At 37.8% G+C, this 18,529-nt stretch overlaps 1 protein-coding gene across 4 annotated transcripts in view; it reads right to left on the bottom strand.

Annotated features, from left to right (window-relative positions):
• MARCHF1 (membrane associated ring-CH-type finger 1) overlaps positions 1-18,529 on the bottom strand; it is a 175,950-nt gene that overhangs the window by 111,257 nt on the left and 46,164 nt on the right. For 3 of the 4 annotated variants that reach the window (XM_089525573.1, XM_089525575.1, XM_089525574.1), the window contains one exon: positions 5,446-5,585. The exons of the other annotated variant lie outside the window; for it this stretch is intronic. In XM_089525573.1, the coding sequence (XP_089381699.1) occupies positions 5,446-5,547 (102 nt within the window). In that variant the 5' untranslated portion in view covers positions 5,548-5,585. The remainder of the gene's footprint in view (positions 1-5,445; positions 5,586-18,529) is intronic. 4 annotated transcript variants of the gene reach the window in all.

The following is an 18,529-nucleotide window of genomic DNA, read 5'->3' as shown; positions in this document are numbered from 1 at the left end:
TCAATATTTTGCCCAGAGTGCCACACTATTACGCCTCTCAATAAAGGAACCTTATTTTAAACAATTATTCACTTCTCTTCCGTTTTGATGTCAGGTCCATGCTTCAACAACTGAAGAGCTGTTCCTTTCTTTCCCATTCCTTGTTTCAATGTATCTTCTTGACAGCTCTTTAGTAATGCTTGACTTGAAATGCCTGCCTCATGTAAAACACTGAAAATGTTAAAATATTCCTAAAGGTAAAGAAAAGCAAAGTATAAAAACTGTGTATCATTTGTTTTGGCTAAACTAGCAATTCTCCATCACCTTAATATAAGAACTTGGGTAGGAATTTCACTTACAATAAATGGCTTTCTTCACAATATGCCCTAGACAAGCATCCTGGAAAGATAGCTGCATAAATATGTACAATATACTCAAATATTATGTACCCTGGGCACATGTTATATGGTAAAAGTATACAGAACAGCCTGCTTTTAAATACTTTAAAATGTCCTTTATAAAATATTATTTTGATACAGGAAATAAATAATCAGTATTAAGGTAATACAAGTAACCCAGGCTATAAAACACGTGTGTGTATTATAATATATTTATTCATGGCTTGGTGCATGAGTCGTGAGAATTTAAAACTATCTGCTATGCTGATGGCATTTTACCATTTATTTCTAAGCTTTAGTCCTCTGTTCTAGTATTAATTTGGGAAGTCATCTATCTAAATATCTGGTCAAAACCTGAATTGATGATGATGGGAAAGAGTAAACCACAGAATGAAGTTGTCTCCTGGCAATATTGGTAATGCCTTGAGGATATTATATGTTTAGGAATAATAATTCCCAGGACTGTTTCTTGTATGAATTTGATAAATTTTAATAAATTGATTGCTGAGATATCTCTGCATTTGGAGATAGGCATCCTTAAATTTGATTGCTTGGGGTAAGGTTAATACACTCACAGTAAATATTTTACTCAAGATAATAGCTGTTTTATGAGTGAAACCGCGCTATATACCCTCTCAATATTTCTAAAAACATTTAATGGCTTATTTTAGAAATCCATGTCTGATTCCTCATCACCACAGATTTCCATGAGGATGAGGAGGAAGCTTTCATCTAAAGAAGGTGGATTTGCTACTTTAGATCTACAACACTAGGCCTATTTACTGACATGCAGTAGTCACTGAGATATTTATCTATATTGAATTTTTCATCTTGGGTTGTATTTAATTTTTTTTGTCTGATGCCTTTTTCTAAATGGAAAATACTGGGTTCCACCTATGTTAGAAAAGGCTTTTACTCTTCAAGGTTTTTGCCACTAGGGAAAGCTGGCATATGAGATCACAAATGCTGTACAGTATTTTGATTCCTTCTACCATCTATATGTAAAATTATGGAGTAATCTAGGCTTGAAAACTGGAAAGAAGCCTTTCATATGAAACGTTTGGACTCACAGGCCAACTTTGAATCAACTGACTGGTTTTTATGATGAGCCCTTTCGTGCCCCAAAACCAAGGTTAGGTATCTGTCTCCTCCTGCTGAATGGCATTATCTTCAGCTAAAGCAATTGTTGGTATCTAGAAATGGCCCTTAAAATTTGAATGCTTCAGCATCTTGTCCACTGTTGGAAATGCAAACTGAATCTATGCAACCCCCAACCCAAAAATCCATCCATTTAGAAATATTTATTCTCAGTGTAACAAATATGTAATGCATATTGTTAGGAATGAATAGAAAAATTAATCAAAATGTCCTGCTTTGCATAATCAAAGGACCCCATCTGTTATATCTATGAATGTTAAATTGTGACTTCTATGGGGTGTGTGTGATTTATTTCATATATGCGTACTGGACTGATATATTATTTATTTATTTATTTATTTATTTAGCGCTGTAGATTTGCACAGCACTGTACAAAAAACAATAAATATAAAAGAGTAAACCTGCCTATAGTAAAAGTTTGAGTATGGTAAATTATTGTCACTTTAATTCCCCTCGTGAGTCTTCTATACACATGCCCTGTGGGTATATATCTTTGAGGAAGGGGAGGTTATTAGTCAAATTAATTTTGCCTTGCAGCATCCCTTGCATTTTACAGATCTACATGTGTTTTTAAAATTATCTGCCTGGATCCTAGAAATTAAATTCTAGTTAGTAGCAATGACCTTTCAGTAGCTAAAAGAGTTATACAGCATCACTGGAAAGATAACTATCTGTTCATCTACACATACCTATAGACATTTTTAATGGACCAAGCCCTCTTAAAACTATCAATATTTGTCCGTCTGGCATGTAGAGATCAAATATTTGAATATTTGTTTCTTTTTTTATAAAACATATGTATTGTTATCCTGCTGCTGTATGTTCAGTTTATTATCCATCTATTTTTCAATTTTTATTATTTTTGAGGAAATATGAGGAACATGGTGTGTGTTATTTTACTGCTGACATAAAATGACCAAGAAGTATGGTGAAATGCTTCAATGCAAGCTTATATAGTAGTTTCTAATTATCTCAATTCTAAAATGTGTGGAGTCAAGTAGATTATGTTTATACAGTGTTATGGACCTAAACCAGAGCTTCTGGGTCAAGACATATCATGCTTTCTCCAAAAGCTTCTTCTCTCCCTTCTAGGGTGAGTAACAATTAGAGGACATGGAGCAAGACTGGATTTTCTACTTCCACTCTTTTATGTCCAATAAACTTTCTGTATCAGGGGAAAGGAAAGTATATGTGTAAAAGCCAGCATAGTGGTTTGAGCATTGGACTCTGACTCTGGAGGCCAGGGTTCAAATCCCCACTGAGCCATGAAACCTAGGATGGCAATGACAAACTCCCTCTGTAGAAACTTTCCAAGAAAACCCTGTGATAGGTCCCCCTTAGGGTCACCATAAATCAGAAATGACTTGAAGGCTCACAACAACAATCTACTTTGAAGTAAGCCCCATTGAATTCAATGGGATTTTTTCTGAGTAGTCCTAAATATGCCAAAGATACCAGAGTCCATCTGATCTTGGAAGCTAAACTGGTTAGTATTAGGATGGTGAACCACCAAGGAATACCTGGTCCTGTAGGCTATATTTCAGAGGAAAGTAATGGCAAATCAATTCTGAGTATTCCTTGCCTAATAAAACCCTATGGAAGTCATAAGATTGCCATAAATTGGCATGTGACTTGTAGGTATATGTATATGATTATACCATGAAGCATCCAGGAAATTTGGAGAGGTACAGACCTGTGAATAAGAGTGTGATCTCCAGCAAACTCTTTAGATTCACTGTTATACACAATTTGAAAATATTACAAATTTCAGTGGAATTCAGGATTTGAAGCTAAGGTGCAGTATAACAATCTCAGTTTCTTTTATCAAAAATCAAGCCTACATCCAGTTCAGAATTCCCATAGAGTAGACACACTGATGGTAGCTTGGGAACTCAATACTTCTATAGCTATAGTTCAATGTACAGTAGCTTGTTTAGTTAATACTTATATAAGTTCCACTGGTTCAATTGTTCTGCATAATTAAGCATGAATATGTATAAAGGCTTCAGAAACTCTATGCTAATGATACTAAGATATATGTAAAATGCTATCAATAAGATAACTTTGAATCTGGTAACAAATGCTCTGGCAATAGCTCAAAAAGAATTTGTATTTAAATGAAAATTCAAGAACTACTCCAATCCTTCACAAAATATCAATGACTATTTACAGCCTGGAAATATCAGCATCTGTCAGGTAAAACTGGGAAAATAATGTTCTGTTAACTTTGGGGAGTGAGGCCCTGTCCAGACCGACCTTAAAGGCCGGCGCGGAGGCGGGGTGTAGCGTCCATATGATGCATGCCCCGACTCCACCCCCAGGACGGTGTGACACTGCACACTGCTCCATATGGCGTGCAGCATCACGGCACTTGTCTGGAGCTGTGTTCGGACACAGCACCAAAGGAGTGCCCTTTGCAGGGCAGAAAAAGGAGCCACTTTTTGCAGCTATTTTTTGTGCCCTGCAAAGGCCAGATTGGGGCCATGGCATGCAATTGCTGCGGCTCTGGTCTGGCTATAAAGGGGGCGGCTGGAGGCCTCCATTTAGGGCCTGCCTGCAGAGCCCCTTAGTGGGAACCAGTCAGGTTAATAAAATTCAAGGCAGTCTAACTATATATATTCATGTATAAGTCTAGAAATATAAGTAAAAAAATCCCCCCAAATCCTAGATTGACTTATCCATAAGTCAATGTAAGTACTAACTTGTTCAAAAAGGGACTCATCCTCTTCTCTAAGTAGAGTGGCAAAAAGTAATAACTTAGTCCATCTCAGGAGAACCTAAAAGAAGCACTGACACCTTCTACTCTCACTGTTCCTTTGAGGGGATGCGCTAAAGAACTACTGTCATTTTCTTTCCCAGGCTTTCAAAAAGGCCAAAAGCAGTGTCATGGAGGAGAGAGGGTGGTGCTTTGTTTAGTTTTCCCCAAGATGGACTAAGCTCTCGCTTTTCACCACTCTACTCAGAGAAGGGTATGATTCCTTCTTTTTGGGTAAGAGTTAATACTGGATATTAACTTTTATGTTAAAAAAAATGAATCCTCCTTTTCTCTGAGTAGAGTGACAAAAGGCTGTTTTGAATGCCTGGGTGGGAAAATGGTGGTGGCTCCTAGGTTTTACCCTTGGCTTATCCACGGGTCATATCAAAATCCTTAATTTTCTTCCCCAAATATGCTCTTGACTTTTACATGAGGTTAATTTATACTTGAGTATATACTGTAATTCTGGTTCATGGGTATATGTATCAGTACTATCTCTCAACAAACAACAATACTCTAAAAAATTATATATTTTTGTAATAATATATTTTATTTTTAACCAACAATTAGAATGGAATATAACTTACCACATATATGATTAGCCTTGCAAACCCAGTTATCATCCACCATATAGATGTCAAAAGGATGCATAATTTTCTGAATATTTTGTTGTTGTTCTTATCATAGACATATTTAGAGACCAAGCAAAATAGGATTTTGAATAAGGCACTGCTGTTCATGTCATGCATGAAGGACTAGTAAAAATGATCAGAATATTCTATACACTTTCAGGATTAAACATTTGTACCATAAGAATATTCTTGAAGTTCTTGAAAAGGAACTTTTCTGTGCAGCCCTGGATTTTTCCTTCATAGAACAGCAAAACATTTCCAATAGCCATCTCATGCAATATACAGGGGAAAGCAGGTGCAATAAAAGGCAACAACATTGGAAAACATGAACACAGAACAGTTGTGGTGCATACAAAATTAAACACAAAGATGCACATAAAGCCAAAAATTTGAGATAAAATAAAAGGCGCAAGCACTGCTAGGGGTAAGGGAGGTTGAATTTAGCAACTTTCAAATGTGTTGGTTCAGGTTTTGGTTTTTTTTTTTTACATGCCATCATCATGAAACACAGCTTCCAACTCACCAAGGCAGAGATTTGTGTAGCATCACCTGTGACTTCAGGGGTTCTTGTGCTGTTTGGGAGTCTGTGAGGATTACGAGCTATCGCCTGGCACCAGCCCAACATTTTCTCCTTCCACTTATCCCTTTTCAATTTCTGAAATTCTGAAAATAATTTACATTCCCTGAAACAATGGTATTTGTAATTTCTTAAATAAATGTCTCTGGGCATGCAAACAGCAAAGCTATGTTCATGGGACCTAGAGAAGAAAATCCATGCACATCTGTCTCAAACACATTTCTAACAAGTAAATGAGATGTGATTTTTAGCATATCTTTGAAAGTTAAGATACCAGGTACTGTATTCTAACTAATTTTTTTTTCTGGATTGATATCTTAGTTGAAAGAAGGTATCCAAAGTGCTGAAACTATTTTGGGGATACAATTCAGCACCTTGGATATCTTCTACAACTGCCTCCTTCTATTTGACACCACAACCCGCCACTGATATATACACTAATACATAAGTGCAAGCTTTTCTTCAAATTTGAAATGCCATCTTGAAATGTGCCAACAATAGATGGAGTTCTAGCTTAATGTGAAATAAAAACAGTTTAAAAATCATTCACATTTGCCAGAATTATGAAACCTATTACATTTCACATTCAGACTGTACAATCTATCTACGCAGACAGTCCACTGAGTTCAGTGGGATCTATTCCCAAGAAAGTCACTCCAAAACTGCAGCCTAATTTTAAAGCCTTTAGATTAAAAAATTTCAAACACATTGTCTTTAGATTCCAGAATAATAAAATATGATCCACATAGTGTAGAGGGCATAACAGACGCCATGCTTTTGAAATGTGTTCAGAACAGTTATGCTTTGGACTGCAAACACCAGAATCCCCTAGACAGCATGGCTAATAGTCATGCTGGTTGCAGAACTCTGAGTTATACAATAGTTGAATCTTGTATTTTTTTTCCCTAATAGGGTAAATTGCAATGGAAATTTCTTTCTAACCTAAAAATGAATAATAAAAACACTGACAATGACTGAAAGAAAGCTTTTGATCCAGGCAGGTCCAGTATGGATATAGTAGTTGATGTAACTGAAAAGGACATCTTTATAAGCATTGCAGGCCCAGAAACTGTTCCAAGTCTATTTGTTCACAATAGGCCTTCAAATATATACACCCTCCAGATGATAGGAAGTCACTATACACCAGAACATGGAAATTATTTATATAATGTGTAAAATATAAAACAAGCATAATAACTAGTTGCCTTTTAGTCATTTATATGACATTTATATTTGTACACCGCAGCTAAGAATTTTAAACAATTATGCAACACATCACTGTGAATAACCTCTGATAAATAAATATGATCTTTCTCTACGTAACAGGGAATATTTATATACTCATAGTTAGCTGAAACTGTTATTGACAACTGAATGCCAGTACACGAGTCCAGCAAATCCAAAAAATGCCATCAGGGAAAATACCTTGTTCTTATAGATTTCACAAGCTTGTGAATGGTGGCTCATACCCAGTTGTGGCGGTAGGGAGATGCAAAGAAACAATAAAGTGTATTTCTGATTAGTTAAACTAGATCCTGCCTAACATGTTTTGAAAGACAAACAGAAGTATATCATATTAATGCTCCAATTCTAAACATGCTTTTTGTTCTGAAATAGGATCTATTGATTCTGAGGAATATGGGTGATACAGTGTATTTGCAAACATGAATCAACCATATTCAAATAACAGTAATTTTTTCTTTAAAAGATTTTCAAACAAATCTTTTATACAGAGCAGAGAGAAAACAGTATAGAAGAACCAGTAAAGTGGGCTCTCAGTGATAAGAAATTAAGAGCAAATTGGGACCAGAGAGGCCTTAGAATTCCATTCTATCCTAATGATTCATAGATAGGGAAATGGATTTAAAGGGAAGAGGTGAAGTCTACAGAGCTATAGGAAAAGCCTGGAGAATGTGCAAATCAATCTCTTCTCCCACTCCTAGTTTAATTGCCATTTAATAAAGGTAAAAGTTTCCCCTTTGAAAACATTGCTCTTCTCCATTACTAAGCCAAAGAGCCAGCATTGTCAAAGACGACTCCAGTGGTCATGTGGCCAACATGACTGCACAGAATTTTGTTACTTTCCCAAAGAAGTGGTATCTATTTATCTACTTGCACTTTTACATGATTTCAAACTGTTAGGTTGGCAGAAGCTGGGACTAGTGATGGGAACTCACTCCATCCTGTGGTGTTTGGGCTTCAAACTGTCAATCTGTCAATCGTTAGAGTGGAAGAAAATGGGCTTTAGGATTACTGTTGAATCATTTATTTCCCAGGCTGTATGTATGTTTTGATGCAATGTCTTTGATTAAAAAATCTCTGGACACCTAAAAAAAAGAATAAGCAATACTGAACCTGGTGAGATATATTTTTGAATAAACCCATAGATTTACAGCATTTTGCAAGGAAAAATAAGAGGACAGAAGTGAATCACAAGCCACTGAAGGCTGTAGCGGAGTTGTAAGCAACATGAAAAGGAAGCAGAGAAGGCTTGAACTTCAGCCAACTACAGATGTAATAACATCTAAAATCCATAAAGTAGTTGTACCTTTATTGGGCGAACCAAAAATGCACAAAATATATCATTCAAGCTTTTGTAGGTCTACAGGTTTCATCATCAGGCAAAGGTATTAAAAATCATACAAGAGGAGGGAAATGATGATGTTAGAGTCCCAGGTCTAAATTTTGTCAAGATGTTATTGTTGTTGCCATTTAAGATGGTCTGAGGAGATATCAGTGCAAACATAGACCACTCCTCTCTTTGGTCGTGAGGGCTCCGGGAGAACCTTTTTTTTGCACACTATCACTTACTTGCCAGAATGGATTTCAATTGTGCCTTTAATATCTCACTTTCAAGAAACTTCCACCCACATTGATCTCGCTTCTCCTTGAGTATTACTACCGATGGGATAATAATAATAATAATAACTATTATTATTATTATTATTATTATTATTTATAGCCTGCCTTTTCTCAAGTAATCAAGGCAGGTTACAACATCTTAAAAACCATACAATGCAATAGAGTAAAATATCAGTTACCATTAAAACAAGTCCCCCCCACAATTAAAATGTATATAGCAGGATTTTAAAATTAGCAGCAATAGAAACATAACACTTTAGAAAATAAAAAATATGGAAAATATCCTTATTTATTTGGTACTGGAAAAAAGGGTAAAGTAGGTGCCAGGTAAACCTTCCAGGGGTGGGTATTCTGTAAACAGGGGACTTAAACCAAGAAGGCTCTTATTCTTCAGTTCTGATGCCAACCTCCCCCAAAAAAGAGCTGAGAATAAGCACCTGGGGAGGCTATGTGGATGCAAGTTTCCTCTCAGGTATCCTAGTTTGATACTGTGCATGACTGGTACTAATGTTCTGAGCTGTGCCTGGACAAGAGCTGATTTCACCTTCCACCTTATTTCCAGAAAACCTACATAATTATTATGCTAAAGGGCCTTTTTTAAAAAGCCATGTTCTCTTTTTGCAGCCTCCTCCCCACCCCCAGGTACATGTTTTCAAGTACTACTGCACTTTAAAAAACATCCAACACTTTTTTAAAAAAGCAAACACAGAGTGCAGCTATAAAGCCCTTTTGAATTGTCCTGCCACTTCCTATCCTCAACCCTCTGCAAGCATTGATTTATCCTTGGTGCTGTGAGAAAACAGTGGACAAAAATGTTACCACCACACTATCTGCAAGACTATGAGATGCTTGGAAGAGGAGTGGGTGGTTTTTATGCATGCTTGCCTTGTTCATTCATGACCAGTTCCTTCTATGTTTTGTCTCAACAGGCTTTAAATAGCAGCTGACGTCACAATGCTTTAATTATATTCAAACTGACCATACTATTTCCCCCCTCTAATTAAAGATCATTTTAAAATAACAATTTGAAAACCTCTGCTATTATAATCTCATTAAGCTCTTTCCCCTTCTATTTCATGGGGTAGGTTATTTTCTCCTCTAATAATCTTATTTCCTCACAGCTGTTAAAATTTATTTTCAACTGACAGTATTTTCAGAATATTGAGAATAGTTTTACATAAGAAAACATATAGTTTACTTACATAACGGCTTCCAGTTATTTAGGCTGTCACAGGTAATCACTGCCCTGCTGGCCTAGTTAAGAGCTTAAATAACTAAAATCCATTTATCCTGAAAAATTCCAAATTCACCATCTGCCATGATATTATTATGTGAGTGGTGATGGGATTTTGAGTAGTCAGTTTCCTCTTCATGTGGCACGGCATATACATAAAAGGAAAACTCAAAATAAGTTGTGAAAAAGGCACATGTAAATAAAGTAATCCTCCTTCATTTCAGTGGATTTACTTCAGTAGCTTTATGGGCACCCTATTGTACAGTCTTGAAGACTAGGAAAATATAGTTCAATAGACAGAACTTATTTCTGCAAATGTAATGGTATACTAGAACTGAATGATATCTTACACTAATAAATGGGACAAAGAAGTAACCCCAAAGAAATCTAGTATAACAATTTTGGTGTTGGATTCAGAATTCGGTAGCCCTTCATAAAATTGCACTTGAGAAAACCTAGACTAATTTTAAAGTAAGTTAGATTCATGATAGCCTTTAGGGCTGAAGGGCAGGGTATAAATACCATAAATAATAATAATAATAATAATAATAATATGATTGTCTTTATTGTATTTATAATAGATATTTCTGTCATGCCCTTCAAACAGATTTCAAGGATAGCTCACTAATAAAGACCAGAATCCAATTGAACTAAAACAATAGAAGGGGAGACAGTTACTCTTTAATAGGAGAGTTAATAACAACAAGGTGCTAATCACATGTAAACTGTTCCCCAAGTCAAATAATCTGAATAGTCTTAACAACAGTTCCCTGGACTGAAAATGCCAGGTCAATGAAAGGTGAAACCACTGCCATTCAGTACTTGACCCAGATAAGCATACTAATTTGGTATGCAGCACAGAGACTTGGCTGGAATTGGTGTGTCTGAATCAAGGTAAAACAATTTTTTTCTTCTTAAATTTGGACTGGATTAGCATGTTTTACCTCTACATCTACCAAATTATTGCAGATGCAAGACCATGGAGCTTCAAAAGCTTGCAACAAGTATAGTGTGCATTTTGGTTGGCCAATAAAGGTAGAACTGTTTGGTGGGTTTTTGTTTGAATTTGCTAAATGGCCAACACAGCTACCCCTGCATATTTAGTTGAAACTATGGTTGACATCTGAAATGGAGAAATGACCAGGCAGTGGACATGATCCCTCCTGAACATCTTCCTCACTGAATGGAACTAAATGGCCCCCATGGTTTTTTAAGGACCTAGTGTTGATGAAAGGAGCATTCAAGGATGTTAAATGCTTGCCCATGAGAGGAAAATCAAGACTGCTCTTAGCCCATTGTGAACAAACTTGCCCAGCACTTTGCAAATAAACTTGCTTGGATCCATTCCAACCTGAATGTTATAATGCAGATCCAGTGGATGTAATCTTGGCCTCTGCTGGATAGTGATAATTGATACTTTTCAATCTGTACAGCCTGAGGATGTGGACAAAATTACTGGAGAAGTGAAGGCTATCACAAGTGTATTTTCATTCATGAGTTATTAAAATAGCTGGAGGGGAACTGGCTGAGTGGGTAGAGTGATCAATGCCTTGTAAAAACTAGGCAACCTATTTCATGTCTAATGTAGGCAGGTATAAGAACACTATCAAAAAGCTATCTCTGGATTCACCCATATTGAACAACTACCAGCTAGGTTCCAATATTCCATCTTGGAATATTCCATACTAAACCATGGGGTGGCTGCTCAGGTCTAGAGACTTCTGAATGAGACAGATTATCCCGATCCATTTCAATCTGTTTCAGCCCAGCTATGAAACAGAGACAACCTGGGTCATCTTGGTGGATGACCTATGCCAGAAGCTGGACTAGGGATTGTGTTGCTATTAGTTTTGCTGGACCTCTTGGCAGTTTTCAAAATCATCAACCATGGCATCTTTCTGGAGCAGAAAGGGGCTCAGAGGCATTGTTTTATAGTGGCTCCATCCCTTCCTGAAGGGCCATATCAAAAAGGTATTGATTGGGGGATTCTTTAGCCTGTGGAATCATCTCAGGATTTTGTTCTGCCCCCATGCGATTTAACATCATCCAGCCTCAGAGGGAGAGAGGGGCAGACCATTGGGCCTAGCCTACAGTAAGAAGAAGGTCCTCCCTCCAATCCATCTGCCATCATCTAGGCTCAGAGGGAGAGAAAAACTACTGAAGATCTTTCCCACCGCTGTTCCCTTCTCCTTTTGCATCATGTCATTTTAGATTGGCGGGTTACAAACCGCCATATAGTACGCGACGAGCGCGTACTAGGGTTAGGAAGGGGCGGTGCTTCTGTACCCCCCTAACCCTAGTCCGCGCTCCGCGCGCACAAAACGGCAGTGGCCGTTCTGCCGCCATCTTGACGTAGCGGACGCGCTGCGTATGCACGTTGCACCCCGGAAATGATGCTGCGAGCGCACGACTCTTCCGGGACTTGAGAAGCTCGATTTCCGCGCTCCTTCTCTGCAGCATCCGGGAGCCACGTGGTTTAAAGGCTGCGGCTCCCAGACGCTGCAAGCGGAGGCGGAGCCAGACCACCGCTTTTCGGCGGTCTGTAACCTGCCATTGTAAGCCTGAGGGCAGGGAATGTCTGATTAAACATTTGTAAGCTGCTCTGAGAGCCTTTGGGGCTGAAGAGTGGGGGTATAAATACTCCTAAATAAATAAATAAATAAATAAATAGCATATACAAGAAACTGCTGGAAGATGTTATCTGGAGTTTTGGGGTCTGGTGCCATTCGTAAGGTGAGACATTCAGTTCTAATATTCCCTTACACCTAAGTCCAAAGTAAATGTTTTAGTTCTAAACCAGTTCCTGGGCTCTTGTCATCATTAATGGACCGGATGAGGGAAAAGAAATTTAATTCAGACAAGACGTGAGTGCTGTTGGTCAATGGAAGGGCAGCTCAGGTTCAGTTTGTGCTGGATGGTGTTACACTCCTCCTGAAAACACATGTTCACAGCTGAGGTGTTCCCCTGGACTCAACCCTGAGCCTTAAAACCCAGGTTTGAGTGGTGACCAGCAGAGCATTTTTACAGTTAAGACTCGGTGCTAACTGTGCGTCTTCCTTGTGGATTGATATCTGGCCATGGTGACATATGCTGTAGTTACATGCTGTCTAGCATACTGTAATGTGTTGTATATGGCCTGTGCTTAGAAACTTTAGCTAGTCTGAAGAGCAGCAGCCAAACTGTTAACTGTGGCTGGCTGAAATGGCTACAGCAGCAGCAGCAACAGCATTTTGGTTTTTAACTGGTACAGAATGTATCTGAAGTATTTCATTATGAGCCAAAAGACATGCAGTTTAGTGTATACACTGTGTATACAACATATGAGTTTTTAAACATTTCAGCCAGGACATGAAGTACTATTGTGTGATTTACTGGCTGTTGGTCCATCACTTAAGTAGAAAATTTTTGAAATAAAGTTTCCATCATAAAACAATTTGCATTCATTTGCCAAAAGAGCCCTTGAATCATAAGCACCTGCTATAAGAGACAGACTAATTCCAGGTGACCAATCATCAGTGGTATTCTCCTGACTTTAAATTACTTCTCATGCCACCTTGCACATCTATGGACTGCTTATCATTAGTTTCCATGTAAGAATTAATTACCTGGTTTCTTCAACCATGAGTGAAACACAAGCCAATACTACTCTAAGCTAACCTCCTGGCACTGGGATATTAATCCTACATTTCATTTTTTCACCATTAAGAAGCCCATAAAATCTTAATACAGCCTTATGCAAGAGAACCAGCTGTATATTCTGAAACAGCTCTACATAGATTAAACTCTCTTCAATGCCACCAAGAATGTTACTTCAAAACCCATCACCTGTTTTCTGACCCTTTAAAACAGGAATGTTAATATGTGGGCTACACCCTGGATGTACCCTCCATCAATTTTGGAGTCTATCAAAGGTTCTCTGATGCACAGAGGGATGGGACATTGAAAAAAGTGAAATTTACCTTGTAAAAGTGCCACCTTTTACCAGAAGAGATCTGTCTCATTACCACCTTTAAAGCCTTTAAAAAGGCACTTAAGACGGACCTCTTTGGCCCTATCCACCTGACCTTTTATAGCTGATTTTATGGAACATTCCCACTTTGACTTGATAGCACGGAAAATTGATAACGATTTGGCCTTTTTAGTGATTGGTAGTAAAATTGCTGTTGTTTTACTGACTGTACTTTTAGATAATATTGTATTTTGTATTGTATTGTGGTTTTTATTTTTTGTTGTAATCCCGCCTCGATCCATAGGGAGAGGCGGGAAATACAAATAAAATTTATTTATTTATTTATTTATTTATTTATTTATTATTACACACAGATAAATGTGGATAGAATTTCTGCAGTCCTAAACACGCTTACTTTGAGGCAAGTCCCACTGAACCCACTCCTTCATATGTATGCATAGGACTGCACTGCACAGGGCCTATGAAATAATATACTTTCAGAGGACCTTGCAGAAACAAACAGCAGAGCAAGTTAAGCAGTTTGCTGAGAGACAGCTTGCAGCAATTCCATGTGGAGAATGGATATGAAGGAAAGTTGTTCAAGGTGTAGTTAACAGTTCGAACATGCTGGGAGTTATTCTGCATTGGGCTTTCAAAAGCATGTAAGGTGTGATCTCCACTCCCTCCTCTCTCCTTCAAAGTGTAGAGCAGGAAGAGACATTGTTTCTTTTGATCTTGTTACTAGTGTCTTTGAGAAGTTCTACGCTTTAGAGAGAAATTATATTTGTAGTGCATATGCTGGTGTTTCATATTGCACATCTGGTCAGCTTTCTTACAAGGCCCAGGAAGAAAGGAGGAATGAAAGTATATCCTCTCAAACCATTAAGAGATGGTGCTTTGGTGGATAAGAACAAAATACTAGCACACATCCTGTTTTGGAGATTAGCTTTTCAGGAAAACCATAAAAAAGAGCTGATGGTGACACCCCTCCCCATAAAAACTCATTTTCCAGGGCATCTGAACATGAAGGCTTTACATAGTAATCCTAACTAATAGTTATGATACAGGACAATATCCAGGGGCATTCTATTTCAGTAATTTAATAGAATGAAGCCATAAACTTTTCATATTAAAAAGAAAGGAGGAAATTCTCAACTACTTTTTTTATATATGAACTTAAAAAATGATCAAAAACTCCTAGCATTTGTCCAGCCACTCTGAAAGATGCTAGCTCGAATTCTGTGGGCAGTTATGAATGAATAGCCTAGAGTTACGCACTGGTAATGGTTTCATATTCACTATATCCTGTGTTTAGTTTAGAAGACACATAGGGACCATGAAAGTCCCCCAATCTCTACTTACTGGATAGCAACCACTGCAATCATAGAATAATAGAATCATAGAATAAACAGAGTTGGAAGGGACCGTAAGGGCCATCCAGTCCAACCCCCTGCCATGCAGGAAATCCAAATCAAAGCATCCCTGACAGATGACCATCCAGCTTTTGTTTAAAGACCTCCAAGGAGAGAGACTCCACTACACTCCTAGGGAGTGTGTTCCACTCTCAGACAGCCCTTATTGTCAGGAAGTTCTTCCTAATGTTGAGGTGGAATCTCTTTTGCTGTAGCTTGCATCCATTGTTCCGGGTCCTGTTCTATGGAGCAGCAGAAAACAAGCTTGCTCCCTCCTCAAAATGACATCCCTTCAAACATTTAAACAGGGCTATCATATCACCTCTTAACCTTCTCTTCTCCAGGCTAAACATCCCCAGCTTCCTAAGTTGTTCCTCGTAGGGCATGGCTTCCAGATCCTTCACCATTTTAGTCACTGTCCTTTGGACATGCTCCAGTTTCTCCACATCCTTTTTAAATTGTGGTGCCCAGAAGTGGACACAAAATTCCAGGTGGGGCCTGACCAGAGCAGAATATAGTGGCACTATTACTTCTCTTGATCTAGACATTATACTTTTATTGATGCAGCCTAAAATTGCATTGGCCTTTTTAGCTGCTGCGTCACACTGTTGATTCATGTTCAACTTGTGGTCTACTTGGACTACCAGATCCCTTTCACATGTAGTTTCATTCAGCCAGGTGTTGCCCATCCTATATCTGTGCATTTCATTTTTCCGCCCAAAGTGCAGTACCTTACATTTCTCTGTGCTGAATTTCATTTTGTTAGCTTTGGCCCAGCTTTCTAGTCTATTCAGGTCATTTTGAATTTTGATCCTGTCCTCTGGGGTATTAGTCATCTACAAATTTGATAAGTATGCCCCCAATTTTGTCCTCTAAGTCATTGATAAAGATGTTGAATAGCACTGGGCCCAGGACAGAGCCTTGTGGGACCCCACTGGTCACTTCTCTCCAGGATGAAAAGGAGCCATTGTTGAGCACCCTTTGGAAAGTCAGGGAAAAGATATATCTCTACTATGTTTTCCATTGTTTTTGCATTTTACAGCCTTGATTTTATCTTGTACAGCACAATGAAATCTGATAGGATGAAAGCTTTAATAAAGCCGAGAGATGGCTTAATAATCAGGTAAACAAGCCGAATTTTCTAATTTAATAGGCCTGAATTATATCCCTAAGCCTAAACACCCTAAAGGTACCAGATCCCATCTGATCTGGGAAGTTAAGCAGCATCGGCCCTGGTTAGTAGTTGGATGGGAGACTGCCAAGGAATGCCAGGTGCTTTAGACTATATTTCAGACTTGCCATTTAAGAAATATAAAAGCTTTTTATGCAAGAACAAGTCATTTGACTTGCACATCTATGAGAATACAACTGGTGATTTTAGGGCTTTTTAAAGTATATAAACTGAAGTGTTCACTATTGCAAGCACATTTTAAAAATTATCCCCAAATCTCCCACAGATAACTGGAAGCATCTGCTTCTAAGATTTTAAAAAATGGTTCAATAGGGATTAGAAATAACCTTTTAAGTTTATACAGGAACAAGATGTGAGCAATACACTTTCATCCCTTCTCTTCCTTCTTTAATTTTTGAGAATTTTCTTCTTTAAGATTTACATCTTAAGATTCATTTTTTCAGGTTAGCTGAGGAAACGACTATTTATAAATCTGTCCATTACTATGTTTATCACTGGCAAACTTGCTTCATGTCCTCTTATGTTCAGATGCTTGTTATGCTAGGAATAAATGACAAGGTCTTCCCTAAACTATGAGATTTTGACACATTCTCTCTGTCTCTAGCTTCAGGCTAGCAATAAAGGCATTACTGTTTTTGAGGCATTTGGGTTATTTCAGTTATTTTCCTAATGTTGCACTTTGTATTATCTGTGATCATGTTCTGCCTTGCTCTGCTCTGTGTTTCTGTTAATCCTATTTAACAGGTGTTCAGTTATTGTAAATTTACTGTAAATTTACTTTTAGAACTGTGGCAAGCTCACCTTAAGCCTACGCTGCTGAAAAATGCAACAGTATGATTATAAATGAAAAGGTGAAAAATGAAGGAAGGAGAGAAGGATGGGGGTAAATGCTGAGAACATGACAAATTCTGTGAATGCCAAAATGTTTAGTCCTGTTTAATAGGTATTTATTGATAAATAATGATTACGTCATCTAAAAGATCTTTAAATTTCACTTAGTTTTTGAACAATCAAAAAAAGTGCCTGGGAGTGCCAACATTCATGTGTGAATATCAATATTAAATATAATCACTCACTATGAAATAGAGTAGACCATACGTATAAATATGAGAAAAGGGCAAGAAAAGCTTACTAAGCATTACACAAGCAAACAATAAAGGAAAGCAATAGAAAAGGAAAAATGGTTTTAACCAAAGTGTACAAGTATAGATCTGGCCATGAAGCAGAGCAAATATCTATTTTACATATTTAGTTAATTTCACTTGTAGACTTCTGTCATTTCAGTCAGAAATCGGGGGGGGGGGGGGGGGACGAAATCAAATTCCATTTTAGTGAACTTCCCACCCCCCAATGGGAAAAACTGGGGGGACACAGCAGGAAGTGTGGCCACCAACTACCTCATCGATCTGTAGGGAGAGGCAGGATATAAATAAAAGTTGTTGCTACCACCACTACCACCACCACCATCTAAATAGTGGTATTGTAGTGCTGTGGATTTTGGAGCCCTTACAACTTATGTAAATTTAGTACATACTAGAAATTACTTAAACAGTGACTAAGGCTGCAAAAACACTGCAGAAATAATGCAGTTTGACATTGCTTTGGCTGCCATGGCTCAATGGTATGAAATTGTGGGACTTGTAGTTCTATGAGACATTTAGCCTTCTCTCTCAGAGAGCTCTGGTGCCACAATAAACTACAAATCCCAGGTTTCGATGTGACTGAACCATGTCAGTTAAGGCAGTGTCAAACTACATTATTTCTCCAGTGTGGATGCAGTTTATAATCCTATATGCTACACAGAAACTTTTGGTCAAATATTCAGTGGCTGTGAAAAGAATATTCTCTCTGATATAATTTTTTTTTTTACTCTTCAGGCGGTGAGGAGAGTTGAAATAATGTCATAAGCAGCAGATCTTTATCAGAATATATGGAAACTAGTGCCCCTTTATTCTGTAGCTGGAGGTTTTTGAAGACTGCTTTGAAATGTATTTATGTAAGCAGTTTAATCTTGTCCTGCTATGGCACAGGCTCCTTTGAAGTGATTTAATCTAAAATTACACAAACATAACTACATTTTTAAATAGAAGACTTTAATTCTTCAAGCAACATTCATATGAGCCAATGATCTAATGAATTATATAACAGGGCAGGTCAACCTGACCATTCTTTAATACAGAAATTAACACCAACATTTTCTCAAATCAACTGTGGAAAAACTGAAAGATGGGATGTGACCAAAAAAAGTGAACTGTATTCCTATTGTATAAAGTTAATGTTAAAAAAATACCCAAATTAAACATAGCATAAAAGGTGTGTTTTTCATCTTGTACAGTAGGATTTGACAACAGTCAGGTGTTAGCGGGATACAATAGCTGTCC

Source organism: Sceloporus occidentalis, unplaced genomic scaffold (genome assembly GCF_023333645.1).
Source record: "Sceloporus occidentalis isolate IW3139 unplaced genomic scaffold, rSceOcc1.0.p SCAF_5, whole genome shotgun sequence".
Classification (NCBI taxonomy): Eukaryota; Metazoa; Chordata; class Lepidosauria; order Squamata; family Phrynosomatidae; genus Sceloporus; species Sceloporus occidentalis.
This window is presented reverse-complemented; position numbering and strand designations above follow the sequence as displayed.